Source organism: Daktulosphaira vitifoliae, unplaced genomic scaffold, assembly GCF_025091365.1.
Source record: "Daktulosphaira vitifoliae isolate Bord-2020 unplaced genomic scaffold, ASM2509136v1 Scaffold_1, whole genome shotgun sequence".
Lineage (NCBI taxonomy): Eukaryota > Metazoa > Arthropoda > Insecta > Hemiptera > Phylloxeridae > Daktulosphaira > Daktulosphaira vitifoliae.
In genome coordinates, this window is record NW_026099572.1 from 66,452,627 (window position 1) to 66,476,724 (window position 24,098).

The 24,098-nt window shown below is 24.4% G+C and overlaps 4 protein-coding genes across 8 annotated transcripts; 2 read left to right on the forward strand and 2 right to left on the reverse strand.

The window, feature by feature from the left end:
* Positions 1-365: 365 nt before the first annotated feature.
* Positions 366-2,840, reverse strand: LOC126896446 (28S ribosomal protein S7, mitochondrial). The gene is made up of 6 exons (XM_050669235.1): positions 2,627-2,840; positions 2,362-2,553; positions 1,687-1,750; positions 1,429-1,599; positions 1,024-1,161; positions 366-518 (listed from the first exon to the last, which is right to left on the reverse strand). The coding sequence occupies exons 1-6, from the start codon at positions 2,686-2,688 to the stop codon at positions 438-440; spliced, it is 708 nt and encodes a 235-aa protein (XP_050525192.1). The 5' UTR covers positions 2,689-2,840; the 3' UTR covers positions 366-437.
* A 5,478-nt stretch (positions 2,841-8,318) lies between these two features.
* On the forward strand, positions 8,319-13,681 carry LOC126903644 (histone chaperone asf1). 2 transcript variants are annotated; one of them, XM_050681987.1, is made up of 5 exons: positions 8,319-8,625; positions 8,909-9,033; positions 9,109-9,224; positions 9,290-9,466; positions 13,290-13,681. In XM_050681987.1, the coding sequence occupies exons 2-5, from the start codon at positions 8,925-8,927 to the stop codon at positions 13,500-13,502; spliced, it is 615 nt and encodes a 204-aa protein (XP_050537944.1). In that variant the 5' UTR covers positions 8,319-8,625; positions 8,909-8,924; the 3' UTR covers positions 13,503-13,681. The 2 variants fall into 2 exon arrangements, with proteins under 2 accessions (XP_050537944.1, XP_050537951.1); XM_050681994.1 differs by lacking the exon at positions 8,319-8,625 and adding an exon at positions 8,692-8,712.
* On the reverse strand, positions 13,673-15,380 carry LOC126903651 (mesencephalic astrocyte-derived neurotrophic factor homolog). Its single transcript, XM_050682007.1, has 4 exons — positions 15,071-15,380; positions 14,872-14,993; positions 14,057-14,198; positions 13,673-13,996 (listed from the first exon to the last, which is right to left on the reverse strand). Exons 1-4 carry the CDS (start codon positions 15,159-15,161, stop codon positions 13,830-13,832), a joined length of 522 nt encoding a protein of 173 aa, XP_050537964.1. The 5' UTR covers positions 15,162-15,380; the 3' UTR covers positions 13,673-13,829.
* A 1,265-nt stretch (positions 15,381-16,645) lies between these two features.
* LOC126903624 (S-adenosylmethionine sensor upstream of mTORC1) lies at positions 16,646-20,041 on the forward strand. Of its 4 annotated transcripts, none has more exons than XM_050681954.1 (4): positions 16,647-17,127; positions 17,563-17,607; positions 18,892-19,054; positions 19,123-20,040. In XM_050681954.1, exons 2-4 carry the CDS (start codon positions 17,591-17,593, stop codon positions 19,966-19,968), a joined length of 1,026 nt encoding a protein of 341 aa, XP_050537911.1. In that variant the 5' UTR covers positions 16,647-17,127; positions 17,563-17,590; the 3' UTR covers positions 19,969-20,040. The 4 variants fall into 4 exon arrangements, with proteins under 4 accessions (XP_050537930.1, XP_050537911.1, XP_050537903.1 ...); XM_050681946.1 differs by lacking the exon at positions 16,647-17,127 and adding an exon at positions 17,283-17,502; XM_050681963.1 differs by lacking the exon at positions 16,647-17,127 and adding an exon at positions 17,283-17,498.
* The last annotated feature ends 4,057 nt before the right edge of the window (positions 20,042-24,098 follow it).

Sequence of the window (24,098 nt, forward strand, 5' to 3'; positions counted from 1 at the left end):
TAATACTCAAACTTAAAGATATTTCCTTAAAATATGTAGTGAGTACCTGGTTCAATGTATTCATTAAGTTTAGAAGACATTTTAGCTGACTCAAATAATCCAAATATTATTAATAAAATAAAGTAAAACCATATGGTAGTTAATTTAAACATATTTATAGAAAAATTCACAGGAGTAAAATGCATAAATAATTTAAAAAATTAAATTTTCAACTCTGATCCATAGTTTATTATAAATTATTATTAAAAGTGAAAGGAAGTAGAAACCATCACACTCATTACAACTGAAGTTGCCCATATATGTAAACTAGTAAATGTAATTTTGAACTATGTGGGTGTTTTAGAATGAAAAAAATACAATTGAACTCATCATAACTAATTATACAGTTTATTCAACATTTTTTTTTTCCATTTATTATATAAATAATACTATTAATATTAACTCCAACGATAGTGTGCATATGCTCTGTTAGCTTCACATTGCTTATGTAAATCCAATTTCTTTTTAATTACATGTCCCTGAAACAACATATTATATGTTAAAATTTATTTATAATCTACATAACAAAATTACTCATATAAAAAATAATTAGTACATTTAAGAATAAAATTTTAATAACAAATCCTATTAAAATCCTGTTGATTTTTGATATTGATATGATTTCAATACAACTTTAATAAGTTGTAAGATTAAACATAAGGGATGGATTCAAAAACTTATAAAGCCATAAGATAATTTATTTCAGTCGTATTTCAATCCACTGGGAAAACTTCTAAATTTTTTATAAACCAATCTACTATAGATAAAATTTATAATATTAGAAAAACTAAATTTTATTGTTAAATAAAATTAAAAATACAATACATTATATGAAATTTTAATTGCTTTATATTTACAATAATCACAACAAAATAAATCAATAAATTTAATTCAAATACATTTTTTATTTTTAATTAAAAAATATTCTAGCAAAAAAAAATCTTAAATATTACTAAATAATTCATTAAAACAGCAAAATCTTACTTCATTATTTGAAGCATTAATTAATTCTTTTGAAATAAAATCTGCAAAACTAATACTTTTGTCTTTTTCACGTCCACAATGTACAAACCATCTCATGGCAAAAAAAGTTGACTCTTTATCAGTAATAGGTACTGGAACCTAATAATAAGAAAATATTAATTTAAAAATAATAAACACAATAAAGTTTGATAAAAGTAGGAAAATATACTGATGTTTAAATAATATTAATTAAAAAAAAAAAAAGGTGACATATTACCCTCATAAAATAAGGAAATATAAAGCATACTTGCCAATATATTATTAACATTACAGATATATAAAAGTAATTATTATAAAGTTAAATTTAATAAAGGTCAGAAATTATTTAAGTATAACAAAATAAAAATAATTAAATAAATAGCATGCCTGATAATATGATCCTCCTCGTTTAACAGGAGTTAATTTCAATAATGGTTTACAATTTGCAATTGCTTTCTTCAATATAGTTACAGGATCAATAATTATTTCTGTTTTTTTTTCTGGGTTTGTTTCTTTATTATATTTTTCTAATTGTATACGTTTAATTTTTTCAAATGTCTAGTATTTAAAATTAAAGAAATTTTTGTTAAAAAACCATATTTTTATAAAAAATATATACTTGATAGAAAATAAATTTTATCTTACTTTTTCAAGAACTTGTCTGGCTAGTTTTTTTTGTCCTTTATGCATCATGTAGTTAGTAAATTTGCTAAAATAAAGAAGTTAATTTTATAGTAATTTTTTCAAAAATAAAAAAGTTTATTTATTAATACTCAATATATATATAAGTAATAATTTTAGAATATTTAAACTTATAATTTTTTTATTTTTTTTTATTTTTAGTATCTTTATTTATTTATTTATTTTGAACATACTAATATGAAGTGATAAAAAAAGAAGGAACAAAGATTTCCAAATATATTTATATGAATTAACTATTCATAATAGTTCATCTAGAAATACAATTTATTACCTCGATCAAATAATGCACTAAAATGTTTTCATAAAATAAAGATATTTTTTAGTCATAAAAATCTTTAAAAAAAGTAAAGGCTTAAGTTTCAAAGAAAAATCATTTTATAATATTAATTATAGAATTTTTTTCAGTTAAAAAAAAAATAACTTTTTTACTGAATATTTTTTATTTGGTTAATGATTACCATAATAAAAATTAAATTAGATTTTATTATATTTACTTTAAAATTAGATTTTGTAATGTAAAAGGAAAAAATAATTTAAAGTAAACATATGACAAAATTCTATTAATTCTTTTTTTAAATAAATTTTGGTAAATAGTTAATATTTAAATATAAAACATACGCAACTACAGGATCATGAAACACTGAACAAGTTTCATTACTTTTAGCAGCCTTTACTGGAGTAAGTTTCCATTTTTCAATTTCACCATTTTCATACAATTTACTTTGTTCCTGTTTTTTATAAATAGGTTCATTAAAATGAGGTGGATAAACACTATAGCAAGTTGTTGGCACATAAGGCAATAATTGAACTCTTTAATGTAAAAATTAAATGCATTAGATCAAAATAAATCAAATCTTATTTTCATTAGTTAAAAAATACAAACCTTTTTTGTATTCTAATCATTAATAGTATATTCTTTACAATATATTTATTAATTATTACCATTTTTGGTTATAATATTGGTCCCTATTACTCAAAAAAAATTTCACTTAATTAATAGTTTTAACTTTTAAAAGTTAATTTCATAAAAAAAATTAACACATCTAAATTGATACGACTTAAAAATGATGGATAAACACGAATAATTTCAGGATATATTTATGAATTCATTATAAAAGTTTTTTCATAGACTAATCTTTTATCATTTTAATACTCTGGTGATAACGTTAACATTTTGCACAAACTATATGAAATACAGTTTATTATATATAATATAATAAACTATATGAAATATAGTTTATTATGTATAATATAATGTTATTAAATTCATTTATTCTATGATTATATTATGTTATATTAAAGAAAAATTTAGTAAAACTGAATAGACGAGTGGCATGTTGTATACTAGCTAATTATTTTACTTCAAAAAGTAGTCTTAAATTATCACACCTCAGTTTTAACCACCATAGTTTTTATAATTACTTAATTTATTTCAATATAATAATCAATATTTCAATATTAATCAATTAATTATAAAACATGAATAAATACATATTAGAGAAATTAAATTTGTTATAAAATTGACACTTATAATTTATTGTTGTAATTTTTATGGAGATTTTATAAAAAAATATAAAGTAGTTATATACTTCGTTATTTCTATGACAAACGTATATTAAAATTGTAAGTATAGATTTATAAAAAAGAAAAGAAAAGAATGTTAACTTTATAATTCTATTATTCTGACCTTCATTAATTATTATTTTAGCTATGAAACTATAGTAGTGTATAATCATAAGCCATTAGTAGTTAAAGTTTTTTTTAATTCACAACCATTTTCCTTTTAATATACTTATTGCAATGACATTTTAAGCTGATACTTAAATATTTTTTATATTTATTACATTTTTTTTTTGTGAAGAGGTTTTTATATAGGAGGGTAAATCACCCTCCTTCTATATACCTACCATTTAATCTAAAATCTAGGCATAACTAATTAAAAAAAAAATTGAAGTAGAAAATTATAACACAAAAATGATGATTTTTACACTAAAATAAATTTTTTTGTTAAAGATTATGGGACGTTTACATATGAAAAAAGATTTACAGGAAAATTTTGTATGTAACATAATCTTTAATTTAACATATATTTACTTCTGAGTATTTCTGGAATATTTTCATATTTTTTAATCCTCTATGTGGATAGTTAATAGATTAAATTTTCGAAAAATTTATACCCAATTAAAGGAAAATACCTAAGGTATTTATAGGAAAATACCTAAGGTATTTATAGGAAAATTATTATTTTAATTGTTCCATTTTTCAAAAAGTTATGACAGTTTTAAGTAAAACTAACAATATGATAATCCAGAATTTCAACACAAAAATAGCATGCTTTTTAACTATGGAGACATTTGCACATAGAAAAGCAGTAATCAGTACAAATAATTTTTTTAACTTATAGTATGTAAGATGATCTTTAATTGATTATTGTCAACTTTCCTTAAAGTGAATTTTTCTTCACAAAGCATCTAAAATATAGAACAGTTAATTTTTTGGAAACTAATTAATCTCCCTTTCCGAAAATTATTATATTATAATGCACTATATAACATGTATACAATTATACATTTATTAAATGTACTATTGAATTTATTATTGTATTTAATCTAATTAAGAAAATGACAGTTTGATGCAACTTTTGGACAAAAATTTCTGGAGTTTTTAACAATTTAGAGTAATGACTGGAGGTGAAGAGTGGCTACTGCTTTTTAACTTCGATGCGAAGCTAAGAAGGTATTGGTTTTACTATGATGAGTTTTTTTTTGTGTCTGTTACCACTTTTTCTCAGCTCTCACCGAACCGATTTCTTTCAATGGTACGTCAAAAGATCACAAATCGAATCTAGTCTAAAACATTACCCTCAAAAATTTTCCTCGTTCCCTGTAAATGGGGGAAATCTCCAAAAAAATTACAAATTAAAAAATCTCTAATTTTCGACATTTTTTCAATTTTTAGCTTCGATGTGAAGCTGAGAAGAAATTGGTTTTACTATGATGTGTTTTTTTATAAATACCTTAAATTAAAACTTATGAAATATACTTTATTATAGAAAAAAAAATTAGGACTTCGTAATTATTAGTTGATAAATCAAGAATTATATGTAACTAAAAGAAATCAAAAATTGTTTTTCCAATATTGTATTTATTTTGAGAGTAATTGAGTGGTTTAAACACATACACACACACATATATATAATATCCAAAGAATAAGGAAACAAGTCGATTATTAAAAACAATGAGAACTATAGAAACCCTTTTCTTTACTTGCTGGTCACTTTATATAGAAGAAATATGGTTACTTCGCCACTTATATAAATATTGAATATAATATTAATATAATTATTTAAATTTTTTGGCTAACTCCTTATGAGTCTCTTGCCATAAGTAAAATAAGATAATTTAAAAAATATTCCATGAGGTAAAAAGGTAGAAGTTGATTCGCAACTTTTAACGTCTCATTTAAGTAATTATGAATATAAAATAATATAACCATTGTAATGATAGAGGTATGTTTAAATCACTGAATAGATAAGATCTTATCTATTCTGTGGTTGAAATGTTTGATTTAATTCAAGAACTATGATAAAATGGACTCGTATACGAGGCTTTATCACTAACTATATGAAAATAGTCTGTGGTTTTACAAGCGATTTGGCTTTGTTATACGTTTCCTGTAGAAGTGGGAATTTTAATTTAACAGCGCCATCTACTATTTTACCATTATTACTCGTGAAAACACCTTTGCCACGAACTGATAATGCTTCGACATTTGACAAAGTAGTAATTGTTACGAACATCTGGTACTCCGACCATCTGTACCATAGGTTACCAAAATTACGACTGATTTTACTACGACATTAAATGTACCATTGGTTACCAAAATTACGACGGATTTTACTCCGACATAAAATTTAAAAAATGAGACGGTAAAAACTCCGGCATTATCGATAGTTTGATTATGCATCGAAAGTTATATTTTAATTGTATTATTAGTAATAGGGCGCATCGATCGTATATGGTGCTACGTCAGGGTCACGTGGCTACAGAAACACTACATTATTAAATTAATTATATTATTATTAATAATATTATAAAATTTAAATTAAAATGTTCTATTAAATTAGCGTTTATTTGCTACTTTAGTTATTATACAATAATATGCATATTGCTTATTATTTTCTGATACAATTTCTCACATTTGACAAATGTTATTAATACTTGAATGATAATAGTCATTCATTAAGTAACATAAAATGAATAGTTTTTAATATAAATGTACATTTTTTAAAAAAAATTTCTCTATTGTTAGAATATATATTTATCTTTGAGAATTTTATTTCTTAATTATCCAATAATTACAAAATATTTTCATCAAATCAAAAAACTGTTAGTTAACTGTTTTTTCAGTTGATCCACAAAATTTTATCTAACCGTAACTTATTTTTTAACATCTAAGAGATCCATTTGAAAACTAATTTTTCTATAATAAATATGTGCTGTAAAAATTGTGATGTGCAATTTTATTAGTGATTAATTCCTAAGTGTGTATTATTAAAAAATAATGACTAATATAAACATAATATTGTTAGTATTTGTACAGTATAAAATTGAGTGTTCTATGTCTAATTTGATAATTTGGATAAGTGTCTTCGGGAAGAGTTAAAATAATATCTTATTATTTGTTCGGATACTGAACCTATAAACTGAGAACCCTTGAGGTCTATTCAATAATTTTGGATGTAGTGCAATAGGACCTCAAGGTTAAAAAAGAAATTTCTTCCATGTATGCCTCATCATTCTTAGGGATGACTGGATTTTTTCCTGCGCTGCATTAGGATATCTAAGTATAAAAAAAAAACATAGTATATCTAACTTCAATGCAGTAATTGTTGAATACACTTTTTTTAGTCTTATTACTTTCTGGAAGTTTCTTCCAATAGGTTTGTGTTGACTCAATGGATTATGATTCATTTTTCTTTCAGCAATTTTAATTGAAAATGAATTACTAAAATAATCTTTAACTTTTATATAAAAAAATAAAAATAATATTAAACTGTATAAGTTTTGCTACAAGTTCTAATATAAGTTATGCTAAGAATGAGTAAGTTTTGATTATATATAAGTAGAATTAATTTTTTCTTATTTAAAAATTCTGTGTGTCGTCTAAAAGTAAAAATATATTAACTCATCGTTAAACAATTTTAATTTTGTGTTATGAGTTTTATAATCAATGTTAAATTATTAGTAAAACCATTATAATCTCCAATGGTGCTCAAAAAAAAGTTTAAAATTTTAAGGAGTAAAAAGTTTTTTATTTAAAGTTCGTTTTCTTTAAAATCTAATATACATTTATTAAAATCAGTTTGATATTTCTTTGAAAAAAATATCTGAATAGCCTTTCTTTTTTTTAATAATGATTACAATGAAATTGTTACAAAATTAGACTTCACATATTTTTAACAATGCATTCCATTATTTTTCACAAGTGTTATTCTTTGATATTTTATTTATCAGTAGTTAAACATTATATAATATAAAATAATTGTTATTCCCCTTAAAAATATGTACTTATCACTTGTAAACTAACATTTAATACATTTTTCTTTGTTATTAATGAAGTAACATAGATGTCTAGTCCATTTAATTTAATTTATGCTGTAACTTGTGTATCATCACTACTATTAGTTAGTAAAAATATTTTATTAATTTATTTTAAAATTATATCTAATCTAGATTTTAATGTGGAAATCTTTATCGCTTCTCAAACGCACAAAATAAATTGTCTTTTATCGTGTACACAGTTTCTTTCTAATATTTAAAATAGAAGTGAAAAATTATTCGCTTAAGTGTAGACGAATAATAATAGTGTAGTGTTAATAATAATAATAATAATAATAGCTAGTTTCATGACGAATCCTATCATCAGTGACACGTACCCCTATATTTTTTAACTAAACTAATTAAATGTTATAATAATAGGCACTAGTAAGGAGAGGCAAAAAAGATTTTACGTCCGAAAATTGGAATCGCTCTTCTTTCCCCTCCAAAAAAAAAAAAATTAAGGGCTCACACCAATTATATAACTGGGGTCGTTCTAGTTCAAAGCCCCCTTCCTTACCTTTATGTACCTATTTTATCAAAAGTCGGATATATTTCGAGGACCTTTATTGTAATAATTATTCGTTAATATACAGTAATCAATTATAACGCTATTTTATTATATTAATTAATATTTATTAATTAGTGATAAGGGTTATATTTTTCCATCAGATAATATATTGCTACGATACTCATCTAATTCGAAATTTCATAATTTTTTAATCGATTTTGCGAACAATCAATATTCGGAGCAATCAATTAATAGTCCTATTCGGAGTATTCATCGTCGTAGTAAAATCCAAATTTTTGTAACCACGTATTCGTAGTAATTGTTGTCGGAGTAAATGTATTCGGAGCATTATCAGTTCGCGGCAATCTTCATAACCCTTATTACTCAATGAATTACTATTATCGTTTCAAAATTGATAAAAAGTAATGGCGTTTGGAGGGAAATTTCTTATTTTATTGTTAAGTGTTAACACTACATGATTACCTTATTTCATTCTCACAACTAACAAAACATGAGAGAGTACCAAATACCTATCATCGATACAACTGTAACTGTCGATTGGGAAAATTTCCCGTGTTTCGCCGCGAATAGCCTCCTCTAAAATTTTGTTGTTTTGTGAATGTGAGATACAAGTTAATTTTTAGTTTATTTTTTGGAAATAAACTACCTTTTATTTATTTTGTTCTTTTAAAATTCAGTGTAAACATTTAATTAAATTTTTGAAAGTAATAATATTTATGTTAATCTTATATCTCGTTTATAACAATAGAGGTAAGCCTACATTCGTATAATTATGTGGTATTTTTGTTGTAAACATTTTCCTAAAGTTCAAAAACAATACTAATATAAATTTTTTTGGTAAGATTATTATGAAAAATAATTTAAAATAGATATATTTTGTCTGCTTGTTTACATTTTAATATTTTTAAGTTATTCAAAATTCAGTCATCTGTGAATTGTATTGAATATAATAAATATGGATAATTTTTAATTCTTTTTTATAAAGTCATTTATGTTTAAACAATTATCAATGTTATGTTTTGATTATATGTAGATAGTTGTTAATCACAATGGCCAAAGTACAACTATCAAATGTAGTTGTCTTAGATAATCCATCTCCATTTTTAAATCCATTTCAGTTTGAATTAACTTTTGAATGCATTGAAGATTTAAATGAAGGTGAATTTTAATTGAATTTACTTATTATATAAATTTGACATTCCAAAAAATAAAATGTATTGCAAAAATTGTTAGATTTGGAATGGAAAATGATATATGTTGGTTCTGCTGAAAGTGAAGAACATGATCAAATTTTAGATACCATTTATGTTGGACCTGTCCCAGAAGGGAGACATATGTTTGTGTTTGAAGTATGTTTTCCATATTTTTTCAAATGAGTTGATAAGTTTAAATATTTGTATTGTTTTTTTTAAAGGCAAATCCTCCTGATGTATCTAAGATACCAGTTCAAGATGCTGTTGGAGTAACTGTTGTATTATTAACGTGCTGTTATCGTAATCAAGAGTTTGTTAGAGTAGGTTATTTTATAAACAATGAGTATACTGATCCTGAGTTGCAAGAAAATCCACCAGCTACTCCACTATTTGATAAGGTACTATAGAAAAAAAATTATTGCCTTAGAAAAACAAAAATATTCATTGTTTAGTATATTACATACTTATTATACTTCAAGTTTATGTTTTAGCTTTGATGAAAGTATTAATTTTATCATGTATTTATTTGATTTTATTTTTTGTCTGTCACTACTTTTACTAGGCTCTCACTAGACCTATATTTCTCAACAATATGTTAAAAGATCACAAATTGTATCTACTTGAAGACATTACCCTTAAAAATTGAAAAAGATTCTCTCGTTCCCTTTAAATGGGAGAAATCCCTAAAAAAGTTTTGAATTTTAAAATTGGTAAATTTCAACTTTTTTTTATTAAAAGTGCCATAACTTGTTGATAAATGAACAAATCAAAATAATTTTTTTTTGTATATTAAAGCCTTAGGTGTTTCCCTTTAATTTGATAAAAAAATTTTTAAAATCTGACTCTTTACCTGTCCTTAGGGATTCAAAAAAGTTACAATTTCAACTTAGGCTTTGAAAATGTTCTGGAAATATTTTAAGCTTCAATTATATGTTAAAATAATACATACTTTATGTACTAGAATTTAAAAAGAAAAAAAAATTGTCTCTACAACCTATTTTCTATTTGCAAACAGCTGCTGTAACTAAAAAAACTTGCTATGTTTGTATTTAATTTTTTTTTTCTGTATTTTAAAGTTCCTTAAAGGGTTTGCCTAAGTTTTGAGTCCAATTTTAATAAAATTATCATAAACCTAACTTACATTATAAATTTAAACTTGTTTTAGCTACAAATTTATGTAATGCACAGTGGCTGCGTCAAATATGTTGCAGTCTTCTACGCTCATAGTGCAAAATTAGAAACCCACCCATCAAAATAACTTTTTTTCTTAAATCTTTTTGAGGTAGAAATAAAATTCAAAGTTTGTTTGATTTTTATCTTATTTAGATTGTATAACTTCAATGAATATCAAGACACCACCACTGCAATCTCCCTTTGTGAAAAGGAATTTCTTATTCATATCAAAAAATTTTACTGTATGGTTTTTTTTTTGTGTCTGTCATTCTTTTTTCTCAGCTCTCACTGGACCAATTATTAAAAAAATGCATCAAATGAACACAACTAGTGTCTAGTTAAAGATATTACCCTCGTTGTCTTTGGAATAATCCACCAATTTCTTAAAATTAAACACTACAAATTTGCATTGAAGCGTTTCTAATGATGTTGATTTTAATCACTGTTAGATATAATCTATACTTGTGCCAACTATGCCACGACCCCACTGTGATTGATTGATGAAAAGATTTATTAATATAAATAAATTATTAAATATTAAGTAGTTTTATATTTTATTAAAAAAAATTAGTAACCATTTTTATAAACTTAAATTTAGTAATCAAAAATTTTTCCTTTTAAAGATGTTACGAGGGTTGTTTCAAAAAAAAGTTACACTAAATTGGGAAAGAAAGACATCTATATTTAAAGTAAAAAATAATATTTTATTCAGATTCTCCAGTTCAAAAACTATTGTTCAAATTAATCACTTAGAACAACAATGCATTTTTAGATATGATGGTTTTTTTAAACCTTGTTCCAAGTGGTTTGTGCCTTCCTGCCTGAATTAGGTGTTAACAGCTTTGGTAACTCCTCGTTAGTTCTTAAGTTCTTCCCTCCTAGAAAACTTCAGTTTTGTGAACACAGGGTAATCAGAAGGGGTAAGGTCTTAAGAGGATGGCGGGTATGGAAAGATTCTTAGTTTAAAGATATGTAGTTCTTGAGTCTAACGAGTAAAATAGAGCACGCAATATCATGCATTAACAGTAAAACCTATGAGCAAAAGTGGTCTCTTGTGTTTTATCGCACCATGAAAAAGTGTACGGACTTCCAAGGTGGACACATTAAGTGTAGAAGATCTCATTTTTAACTGACAGCATCTATCTCTTTTTTTATTTCGCTCGTGAAAAATTCTATGTTACCAACAATAGTTGACTAAAGATCCCTGAAAAGTATGTAATTGCTCGTTTAAAAATTTGTCTACCCTAAAAGAATGAATTGACGCCTCTGGTTAAGAAAATGACTGATTGTTAATTATTTGTAAACTACTATGATCAGTAGTATGTGAGCCCTGTGGGTTATTATCAATATTTATATCTGACATATCCATTCTAATTTGTAATAATTTTTTATAAATTGTATGTAGTAATATGCAATTGTATGATAGTACAAATAGTTTAATTTGCCATATAATGAAGTTGAGTTATGCTCAGCTAAAGCTGTGTTTTAATCTTACTTTGATGCTATATTAATTAATATATGAAAACCATTTTAATAATTTATTATTTTTAACAGGCATATGCCAAAAATGCCGCCCCTAACAATTTCAACGTTTTGAATACATGCCCTCAATGCTCCTCCCTAAACACATCTCTTATATGTTTTAACAGTCTTTGTTCATTATGAATATTAGTTTTCACTCTAGATTGCTCCAAAATCATTATACACAGAATCTATGCAGCTCTTAAAATAACGCTCTCCTCACAATCTAACAATGTAGGAAGTTATTTTATAGTATTATATTTTAAACTGAGTTTAACAAAATTGTAGATAACTTTCTATTATTTTCTATTAATTTGATGGCTTGAGAGTCCAATTTCTTTTAAAACCATAGTTTTATTACCAGCTTCATTTTTTAATGACTTATTCAAAGTGAAGTAGTTACAACTAAATTTTGTTGTATAAAATATTGTCGAACTTTGAATACTATTTAAGCATTTATTGTATTTTTATCAGTTGAATTGATATATAACATAGAGTAAATGTTATGAATAAAAAATATAATAATTCTAGTAGATTTCCTAAGTTTTTTATAGAGAGTGCAGTAGATTATTCAGTCACTGCGTTAGTGTTAATGTTCAGCTACGCTATGTGCTTTTGGTTCTCAATTAAGTAACCATACGAGGATTTTAATAATTGACACACACCTTTCCCCTTACTGACTCCCTCAGCTGTAATAAATTTGTGTCAGGTGGACATCCTGTGAAAAATTCCTGTTAAATCATAATAAGGTAGAGCCTACTCCAAACATTTAGGATAGAGGCTAAGGAGATGATGACCTGACCCAAGTTATTTATAGAATTATTTGTAGAATACATCCTGCCTTTATCGTTGTTGTGCAGTTTGAATTTGTGTGTATACAAAATTATAATCTAAATTATTTATTAAATCTATTCCTAGTCAAATTGAATGTTTTAAGGTGTTGTAAAAGGTTATTAGGTACATCTATGTATTAATAAAGAAACTTTTAAATAATTAAACATATTTTATACTTCTTCATTTGAGAAATTAAGCTACCTTTTTCTTTTCTCTTTATTCGATTAAATAAAAGAATTGTAAAAATTTATATCTCAATTTACACTTAGAAGATCATATATAGTATTCAGTAAGAAAGGAAACATATTTCTATTGCTTTCATTATTTGTAACAATTGATCTGTTTCCTTACTTATTAAACACTTCACTTTATGATAATAGTATAACAAAATCGACAACCAACAAAATGATTAAATTCAAATTAATCAATTAAATCATAACAGCTAATAACTTATGATCAAAATGATCATTACATTTGAAATTATTTAATAAATAAAAAAAAAATATAATTTTAATATAGTCTATGAATATATAAATTAAAAAAAAAAAAAAAAAAGGAAAATATTTAGTAGAACATAAGTTTAAGTTATTAGATTTGTCAAAACATAGAACACTCCACTTGTATATATGTACCACAAATGAGTTAAAATTATATTACAACTTTTTTTTTAATTGTTAAAAAATATATTCTTAGATGACAAGAAATATTTTGGGAACTGAGCCTAGAGTTACGAGATTTAAAATTAATTGGGATGATTCTGAGCAGCAACAATCAACTAGCAATGGAATTCAGGCCAATCAAGATAATGAGGACTCAAACATTCAAGAAATGGATGATGAAGTATCTACAATGTTGTCATCGCATGCTGAAAGTAGCCTTAGCCAAAGTCCAATGGAAGTATTATAAACCTGCGAATTTTCAATTATTGATATTTCATCATCATATATGTGTAATAATTTATATATATATATATATATAAGTTAAATAGTTAAAGCAACACCAATATTTTTTATATCTAAAAATTTAGTTTGAATTATGTATGTAATAGTGCTTACCAGTTTAAATAAAATTTCAAATTTATTTTATTTATAAAGTTTGGTTTATTTAAATTAGTTATGTTAGAGTATAAATATAGAAATGTTACAAATTAATCGTTCTACTTAAAACAAGAACACAATTATATATATAATTTTCTTTTAAAATAGTAACTTTATAATTTGGAAACATTTTATTTTACAATTCTTCTTTGACATAACTGGTCTTTAATTCTTCAACTCTCTTAATATAATCAGTTTTTTCTAAACAACCATCACAAATTTCTCCCCAGTTATCCAAAATCTTTTTCAAATCCTTAACTTTTAATTTTTTCAAATTAACTGTCTTCCAATCAATTTCTTTATCTATAATAAATATTCATAATAAAATAACACATAATTAAACGAAAATTAAATAATATCTACCATATTTAATATCACAAATTTGAGCATCCATTTTCTTTAAACGTTCACAAATTTTTACTGCTGGCATAGACCATGATAATGGTTTAGACATTTCACTTAATATTCCAGTAGCTGAATCTTTTAATCCTCCTAAATAGTAACACTAAGAAAAAATGTATATTCTAAACATATGTCTTATTAGATTCTTTAAAATTAATCTCTAATAGATAAAATCAAAAAACAAATTTGATTCATACAACAGATGTTATGCACATTAATGAATTAATCATAAATTTAAGTTATATTTTCTAAAATAGAATTTCCATTGCCATCTTAGATAACTAATAGAGATGACTAAACTAAACACTTTTTATCTAAATATTTGATATAGGTAATTATCAATTTGGGATTTTATTAATTAAAAAAAAATGTTATTACTAATTTAGAGAAAGGAACAAAGACATTATTTAACTGTTCTTATATTCAATTAAAATATGTTAGTATTCAAAAGCTAAAATTATATTAAAACTAAGTTGGCATTAATTAATCAAAAATTTATTGTAAGTTGAATTATGTCAACCTACAGAGAAGAAGTAAAGTAAAATCAAAACAAGAAAACAGTATACCAAATTCATTTGTTATTCTTAAATTGAGAAAAATGTTATTCTAACTTAAAACTGATATAATAAAGATAGATGAACACTGAGCAAATTAAAATTGTTTGACTTCATGAAATTAAACAAAACTAATTTAAAATATGGATAAATTAAATTTGATTATATTATTTTTAAACATTTTTTCTTAGTCAATGGCATATGTTATTAGATTTTACTTACTAATCTTTTTTCTTTGTCATTTTTGGAAGATAAACAAAATGATCTGAAATTTTCTTCAATTAATTTTAGATCTTTCACACCATCAACAGTACGTGAAAACTTTTCTATAGTCGCAACACATACTAAAATAAAGTTTAACATTATACACTTAATATTGTAATTGAAAATTGCTATCTTCGAAAGAAAATTGTATAATTACCAGGACAATCTTCCGCTGTAAATGTTCGCGATTGAACTAAAATAGTTTGCATAACAACAAAAACAAATACTAATATTAAATACAGGTTCATTATAAAGTTAACTCTTTTATTTTGTTGAAATAAATAATTAGACTATTTTGAAAAACAATAAAGTAATAAAGTATTTTAATGTATTTCAGTAAAATAAAAAACAATTTATTTAAAAATTAAATATTAAATTATTCAAACTGTTTATAAATCAACTTAGAAAATTAGAAGATAATGAATGAAAATTGGTAAACTTTGATATTTATAATATATTATTGGCGTGAACCGGTGAAACTTTAACACATTCATAGATGTTTTAAACATTCAAAATGATTGGCTTTAAAGAACTGTGATAATTACAAACAGAACTTCAATTTACCTGTCGAAATTTCATTGGTTTCTAGTTAGTAGTTACGTACTTATGATATGAACTTAGAAACAAATTATAAAGACTTGGGCCTCGGTTATATAAACAAGTATGACCACAGAAATATGAAAACAGATAGCTTACTCACTACGATAACAAAACAGTGTTCTGATTGGTAGCAAAAACATCAATGCAACCATTTGTATGAGCGCAGAAGTTGTTTTATTTCAATTTATTATTAAATGTGCCGTTACATATAAATATTATTGAATTCTGTCAAAAAATACGATTTTCTATTAACTTATTTTAAAACATATCGAATTAAGGTATTAAACCCATACCATTCATTTTGCATTATTTATTACCTTCTCATATTTAAAAATATCTAAATTAGTCATGAAAATTAAGTAATTTTCAATATTTTTTTGTAAATTATGAACTACTTGAATTCAGCCAAAGCAATTTTTAATTGTTTTTGTTTTAATACGAGTACAAATGAAGGGAAAATATAGCCCTGAAATTTATATTTTAGTAAACTCTTATATAATATTCGATTTTAAAATACACCAGTGTATATATAGCTAAAGTGTTTTACTATAATGTATATTTTTTATGTACCTATATAAATATTTAGATTTAACCTATTCAGGTTCGAATTTATATCTAGGTACCTAAAGATAAAACACCTTGTCTCAAAAATTGGTAGCAAACTGATAAGTGCACTTATTTTTTATTTGTATTTCTTACATGTAAAGATTTATTAGTACTCTTTAAGTAAATCAACGATTGTTCTAATTGTTAAAAGATAAAAAATAGTAATCATAATTAACAATTTACAAACAATATTGAAATTAATTAAAAGTTAATAAAGAGTTAAAAGAGACTTCAAATAAAATGATGTCCATTAATTTTTTTTATAATAAATCTTAAAATGCTTTATTTAGTTATTTTTATTTTAAAAGAATTTCTTCCAGGAAAGTATTTTCCCCGATGATATATTCCACATTAATATACTACGTCTGATACTTTTCCTAAAGAATTTCTCGGTAATATATTCTGACATCAGTTAATTTCGATATTATACTATCTCATATAATCTCATTCCTCGAAAGTACGTTTCTTAATTTTTTTGTTCCTATCAATATTTCTATACTGATAAATATTTTAGAAAAAAAAATCATTGTTATCTAATATATTCCTCATTTGTGCGCGACCAATAATTTTATCAATTATTAAAAAGTGATCGTAATGTGGTATTATTTGGATTAAATTACGAACTAAGATAATATGGACGGGACACAAGGCCTTATCCGATTTTGTTATATATTTCACGTACAAGGGTGAATTTTAAAGTAACAGTCCCAATAATTATTTTACGATTCTCAACTCAGTTTTTTAAAATTTTGTATTCTGAAAACATGTTTGTCACTATAGTTCATGATTGCCAAATATTCTTCTACGGAATTTTTATAATAAAACAGGACCGCACTCCCTGTTCCCGCCGACCATGACGTGCTGTTCGTTTTATCCTAGTTCGTGATAAAACGAACACTATACATTTATTATTCATTTTTATTTATCTCCAGAAATGGGGTCAACAATTGGAATGAAGACCCCCCTGAAAGGACCTAAAACGCAGTCTATGTATTTATAAGTCTATGGGTAAATATATCCACCTTGCCAATGTATATGTATTATAACTGATAATGTAGGATCAATGACATCTTATCTGTAATATCTAATATCTATATTTATTTATTTCATAGTTGATTGGAATTATTGTAAATAATTTTTACAATAATTCACAGTTCAAAAGTAAAGCAATACATTTAAATTCTCTTTTTCAAAATTAACGAGCGATTTTAGTAACAATAAATTTTTTAATAAATGTTTTGACAAAACAGACTGTATTTTTAAGATATTTATTATAATTTATTAGATTTTTTTGTCCATTAAAACTTACCTATCTTTTTGCATGACTTTTTTACACAACTATAACTACGATCAAATTATTATCTAGTTCATTTAAGTTAGCAAGTATCTGGTTAAGATTTCATTTAGTAGACTTATTTCATTGACTTAATATGGTTTAATTAGGTTGAATTCTTCTTAAATAGTTTTTATCATGGACTCTGAAAATGTGTGAGTATTATCTATTAATTACTACCTTAGTATCTCAAAAGTAAAAAATTATAGCTGTGTTATTTTATTATGTAATTAATTAAACATAAGTCATTCATATTTGAATGACTTGTGAATTCATTCACTAGTTATTCATTTTTGTATTACATTAATATTTTCTTTATTATAAAATATATGTTGCAAAAATTGGTTTTTAAGGAAGCTAAAATTTTAACTTAAAAAATAATCTATTGAATTTTTACATTGATTTTTTTAAAAAATATTTAACATTAACAATATTTAATACTTTTTTGAAAAAAAATGTTTAAAAATATTATTAAAATCAGTATTTAATTTAATTTGTATTGAGATAATGAATTAATTGGTTGTATGTTAACCTATTTATTAAAAATAACCTATATATTTTAGAATAAATTATTTTGTATTTTTACAAAAAGTTATAATAATATGCAATGTTTGAAATTTATCCTCATTTACTCGCCTTTATCCCAACTACTTAGGGATGATCGCTCTTATCCTAAATTTACACTTGACATAATTTCCCATATAAGTTGTCCTCATATAGCATTCAATAACATCCCTCAATTTTTTTTTTGGCCATCTTTCTTTAACATTCATTTCCATAACCGTTCTTACAGCTTCCGATTCCTCTCTCCTCATAACATGTCCAAACTATCTATTTTCTTTCATCTTATCTACGATTAACGCTATACCTATACTCCTTCTTATATGTGCGCTCCTTATCCTATCTTCTCTAGTCACTTCACTCATCCATCTAAGCATTATCATCTTTACTACATTGATTCTTTACTCTATTCTCTTGTCAACCACTCAAAACTCTGAACTACACATCATAGCTGGTCTTACTACAGTCTATAAAACTTACATTTCAGCCTCATTGGAATTTTCTTATTACATAACACCAGACGTTTCTCTCCATTTCATCCAACTCAACCCTTGTACAATTGCCATAATATATATATTCTATTACATTAATGTACCTTATTGGTTCAGTGAGAGCTGAGAAAAAGTTGTAACAGACAAAAAAAAAAACACATCATAGTAAAATTAATACCTTCTCAGCTTTGCATTGAAGCTAGAATGAAATTGAAATACCGTTAAATTTCTAGGAATGATTCTAAAAAGTAATTATTAGTCGATAAATCAAGAATTATATGTAACTAAAAGAAATCAAAAATTGTTTTTCTAATATTGTATTTATTTTGAGAGTAATCAAGTTGTTTATATTAAGTTTTGATTAAATAAAAAAATTCTATATTTTAGGTCTTATCGAGGTAAAAAGAAAAAAAAAATACCAGTAGATATTCAACATAAACAATGTGCAGAGTTTATAAAGCATTGTCATTTAAATTTAAGACTGAATTCATTGAAGATGGGTACAGAAGAAGCATGGGAAAGACATTGTGCAGACAAAAAACTTTTAAAAGTATTAATTTATTATAGAAAATATTTTGTTTTGCATTTATGATTAATTTTTTTATCTTTAATTTTTAGAATTACTCAAACACAATGCATCAACTTGCTTCAACATTTTGGGATATAAATAACAAAAACTTGATTACTACCTGCAGAATTACTTGGATTTCTAATTACACACTAAAATATTTTATTGATGATTTTTTGCAAGAATTAGAGCGGGAAAAATCTTTGGCTAAAAATTTTTGTATTGATTGGAATAGTGAAATTGGTTCTATTCCTATATCACCTTACACCCTATTAGATGTAGGAAGTTGTTACAACCCATTCCAAAACAATTTGTCTTTTAAAGTTTTTCCCATTGATATTGCCCCAGCAATTGCAAATGTTGTAAAGTGTGATTTTCTTTCAGTAAAGTTAGGACCAAAACTTATAATATCTCAGAACACATGTAATGAATTACCTTTATCTAAATTTGATATTGTTGTATTTTCATTCCTCTTAGAATATTTTCCTACTTCAAAACAAAGATATTTATGTTGTAAAAAGGCCTATGATGTTTTAAAATCAGGAGGTATATTAGTAATTGCTACACCTGATTCAAATCATGAATCCTACAATTCAAAATTAATGAAAAATTGGAAGTTTGCTTTGTCGAGTTTAGGATTTTGGCGTATTAAGTATGAAAAACTGACTCATATGCATTGTATGATTTTTAGAAAATGTAAAATAAAACAAATTCCATTGAGTTGGTTAAATTTGATGTGTAAAAATTCAAGTAATTTTGAAAATTTAATAACAATTCCTCAAGATTCTAAAAACAATTTAAATTTCAATAAAAGAGTTAAAACTACAGAAATTCGGCCTGATAATGAAGATATTGCTAGTTTATTTGATGAATTAGTACATATAAATGATAAATAATACTCGTTTGTTACCTAGTTGTTTCATAAAATTATTATATCTGTTGTGTATTAAAATAATTAAAATATTTAAAAGTATTTGTTACATGTTGATAAATTACTTATTCATTAAAAGAAAACTTTTTATTTATTATGTAATATTTAAAAAGAAGACTAAGATTTTAATGATTATTTAAATTATGCATGTATTTTTCAATTTTATCCACAGCTTCAAGGACTTTTAAGTCAATTGTCTATATTATATAGCTAGTTACAAAAATAAATGTAGCTAGTAGTATAATAGTAGTGTATAAACCGTAAAAATATCAAACTTAAAAAATAATATTTCTATCATTAATAGAAGTTTTTCTAGTGTTTCCCATTAATATTACTTTAACTAAAAAGTAAATGGCATTATAGTATTTCCTGCAAAATTGTATACATATTTTCTGGAACTTTCTATAATTTATGAAAAACAATCATACTGGTGAGTCCCAACAATTAAAATCGAAATATTATTCACAACATGTGGTGTAGTTTATTTTTAATTTCGGCCATTATGTAATGGGAAAATCAGGAAAAAGATACGCATTACTCTTGTTTTTGCATTTCGTGAAATAATTAAGTTTTTTTTAACAGAAAACAATTTAAATTTCCTAACATCACATTACACCTTGAAAATTAAAGAGTAAAAATTAAACTTTAATTTATTATTTAATTAATGAAAATCTAACAAGCGTAAGGTTAATATTAATATTTTGAACTTTGTGTAAAGTATTGTAATAAAAGGCAGTACATCCTACATGGACTATAAAATCATATATAAAAATAGAACATTTAAGCACTATTTAAAAATTCTTCGATAAGTAATTAAAAAATAATAGTAATTTCCACTAAAATTACATGGCTTTTAACTATTGATGTTGATTACTTGTAGAAGACAAGCCATTGGAACATTTTTCTATTTATAAAGTACATTAGATAAGTTTGAATTCTATTTAGTTTTGAGTGGTGTGGATATTTCTTTGTTTTGTAAAAATTCAAAATCAACAGTATTTACCGAAAATTGTATGATTTATGATTTTAATGACCAATAACTATTAAAAATCAGATAGTTTTTTAGCTTCGATGCGAAGCTCAAAAGGTATTAATTTTACTAGGATAAGTTTTTTTTTTTGTGTCACCACTTTTACTCAGCTCTCAGCGAACCGATTTATTTTAACGATACGTCAAAAGATCATAAATCGTATATAGTCGAAGACATTACCCTCAAAAATTGAAAAAATTTCCTTCGTTATACGTAAATGGGGGAAATCTCCAAAAAAATTACAAATTTAAAAATCGCTAATTTTCGATATTTTTAAAATTTTTTTACTTGAAACTGCCATATCATTTTTAAAAATAACCAAATCAATATATTTTTTTTTATAGATGCATGATGTCTTTATCTTTCATTTGGTACATTTGCCTACAGGGGGGATTTAAAATGACAACTTATTCACAAAAAATTAACTTTTTCAACTTAACCTTTGAAAGTGTTCCGGAATGTCTCACACTTTTATATCTTAAATTAAAGCTAATGTAATATACTTTATTAAGGAAAAAAAAAATTTTGGACTATTTTGTCTTCATGGTGAAAATGGCTAGCGAATGCTATTTTTGTATGAAAATTCTCGATTATGTATTTTATATTTTTAACTTTATTATGCTATAACTTGTTGAAAAATGTATGAATTAATAAAATTTTTTCATGAGAAGTAGTATTTATATACATCATTCATTCGACATACTTTATCTTAATCAGGATATAAATAAGGAAATAGTAGATCATGTAGCTTTTGTAATAATCCATCAATTTTGGTTTTTTTTTTTTAACTACATTGTATTAGTTTTAATTTAATATAGATTTTTTGGAACATAATCAAAAATTTTGATATGATTTTTAGCCTCTATAATGCCATAGTTAATAATTGAATTTTCGAAAACTTATATCGTCGCAAGGGAAACGTTTGAAGTTTTCACAATAAATCGTTAATTTTTCAAAAATTATACTATGAAGTATGCATGTTAAAAATTAAAATATAAACGATATTTTTTTTGTAGGGGGCACAATTAAACAAAAATGTGGCCTTGTCTGAAGTGAGATTTTATTGTTTTTCTCTGTAAGGAGGGTTACTACATAGTGTAAATACTTTCATTTACTATCATTCAATGATAACCTACATCACTCTTACCTAGCCTAGGATTGAGTGATTGGAATATTTTTAAATTTCTATTATCATACTCATTTTGTATCTCTTAATGTCATTGGTTTCGGACCTATAATATGAATTTCATTAATTAATTTGTTACGAGAGTCCTATAAAAATTCTTATTACTGATATTTTTTTGCAAAATTTAATTTAAAACAATGGTTAATTAATATTACTAGAATAAACAGGAATGTATTTATAAGAAATATTACATTGAAATACATATATTTCATTTTGATATAATTAGTCATTTACGTTTAATATACCACCGAGGACATATCTACTTGAGCTCGTCTCGTTGCCTATGATAAATCAATTGAAGTAAAGGGTAATTTTATTCAAAATTCTTTCCAGCTTTGAATAATGAGTCAATCTTCTGTGTCAGGAGCGTATTTAGAAACTTATAACAAGAGACACAAACAATTTTTTTTCATGGGTAGAGTACCATAAAATTTAGAAAACATTTTTTTTTAAATCTATTTTTAATAATTAAAAATAGACATATAATAAATAACGTTAAAAATATCAGTTTATCTTTCTACGCAATAAACACTTCAGAAAAATGTAATTAATGTATTTGTTAGTAATATATGATAACGGCTTTGGAACAACCCTACGTGACATTGAATTTTGTGTCACAAGAGAACTATGTCAAATAATACTTAATAAACATATGTTATCATCGATAACCAAAAAAAGTCAACATTTTTACATTTTAAATACATTATTATATTACTTGATAAAATATTAACATAGCTCATTCTAATTTGGGGGAAGAGTATGTGTCCCTATTTCCTTTCTTTAAATACATCATTGATTTAAGTAATATACACGCTTTTTAAAACTAATATATTTTTCGTTAACTCAATTTAACCTCGTTTTTCAAAATAATAGATTTAATGATGAATATTTTATTCTAAATACCTTTCAGCTTTGATGCGAAGCTGAGAAGGTATTAATTTTACTAGGGTGAGTTTTTTTTTTGTGTCTGTTACCACTTTTTTTCAGCTCTCACCGAACGGATTTTTTTCAATGATACGTCAAAAGATCACAAATCGTATCTAGTCGAAAACATTAATCTTAAAAATTGAAAAAATTTCCCTCGTTCTTCGTGAATGGGGGAAATCTCCAAAAAAATTACAAATTTAAAAATCTCTAATTTTCTACATTTTTTCAATTTTTAGCTTCGATGCGAAGCTAAGAAGGTATTGGTTTTACTATGATGTGTTTTTTTATATATACCTTAAGTTAAAACTTATGTAATATACTTTATTATAGAAAAAAAAAATTCAGACTTAAGTTTATTTTCATGGTGAAAACTAACATTAAAATTAACAAAAAAGTAAGATTTTTGTAAAAAAATTATTTTTTATATTTTAAATTTTTAACTATTTATATACCTCTTTTATTCAACATACTTTTTTTTTAAACAAAGCCATTTCCCTTTATATATATTATACTTATAAATCATAAAACATCATTCATTCGACATACTTTATCTTAATCAAGATATAAATAAGGAAATAGAAGATAATGTAGCTTTTAGAATAATCCACCATTTTTTTAAAATTAAACATTATCTACAGATTTGCATGGAAGCGTTTTTTACGATAGTGATTTTAATCAACTTGACCCAACTATGCCACGTCCTCACTGAGCGGGGTTTTTTTTGTCATGAATCAAGTGCTAATACAGAATTAATATATATCCGTTCCATTAGCTTCAAATGTTTCGGGTAGATTAAGACTGTTGACTAGTATTCTACACCATGTAAGACAATTTACTTCAGTAATATAAAGAATAATTATGTTTCCATTAATAATTGATGTCAGTATTATTAATCAATAGCATTAAGACTGATTGCTTAGTGGTTAGTTTTTGTAACAATATAGTATTTATT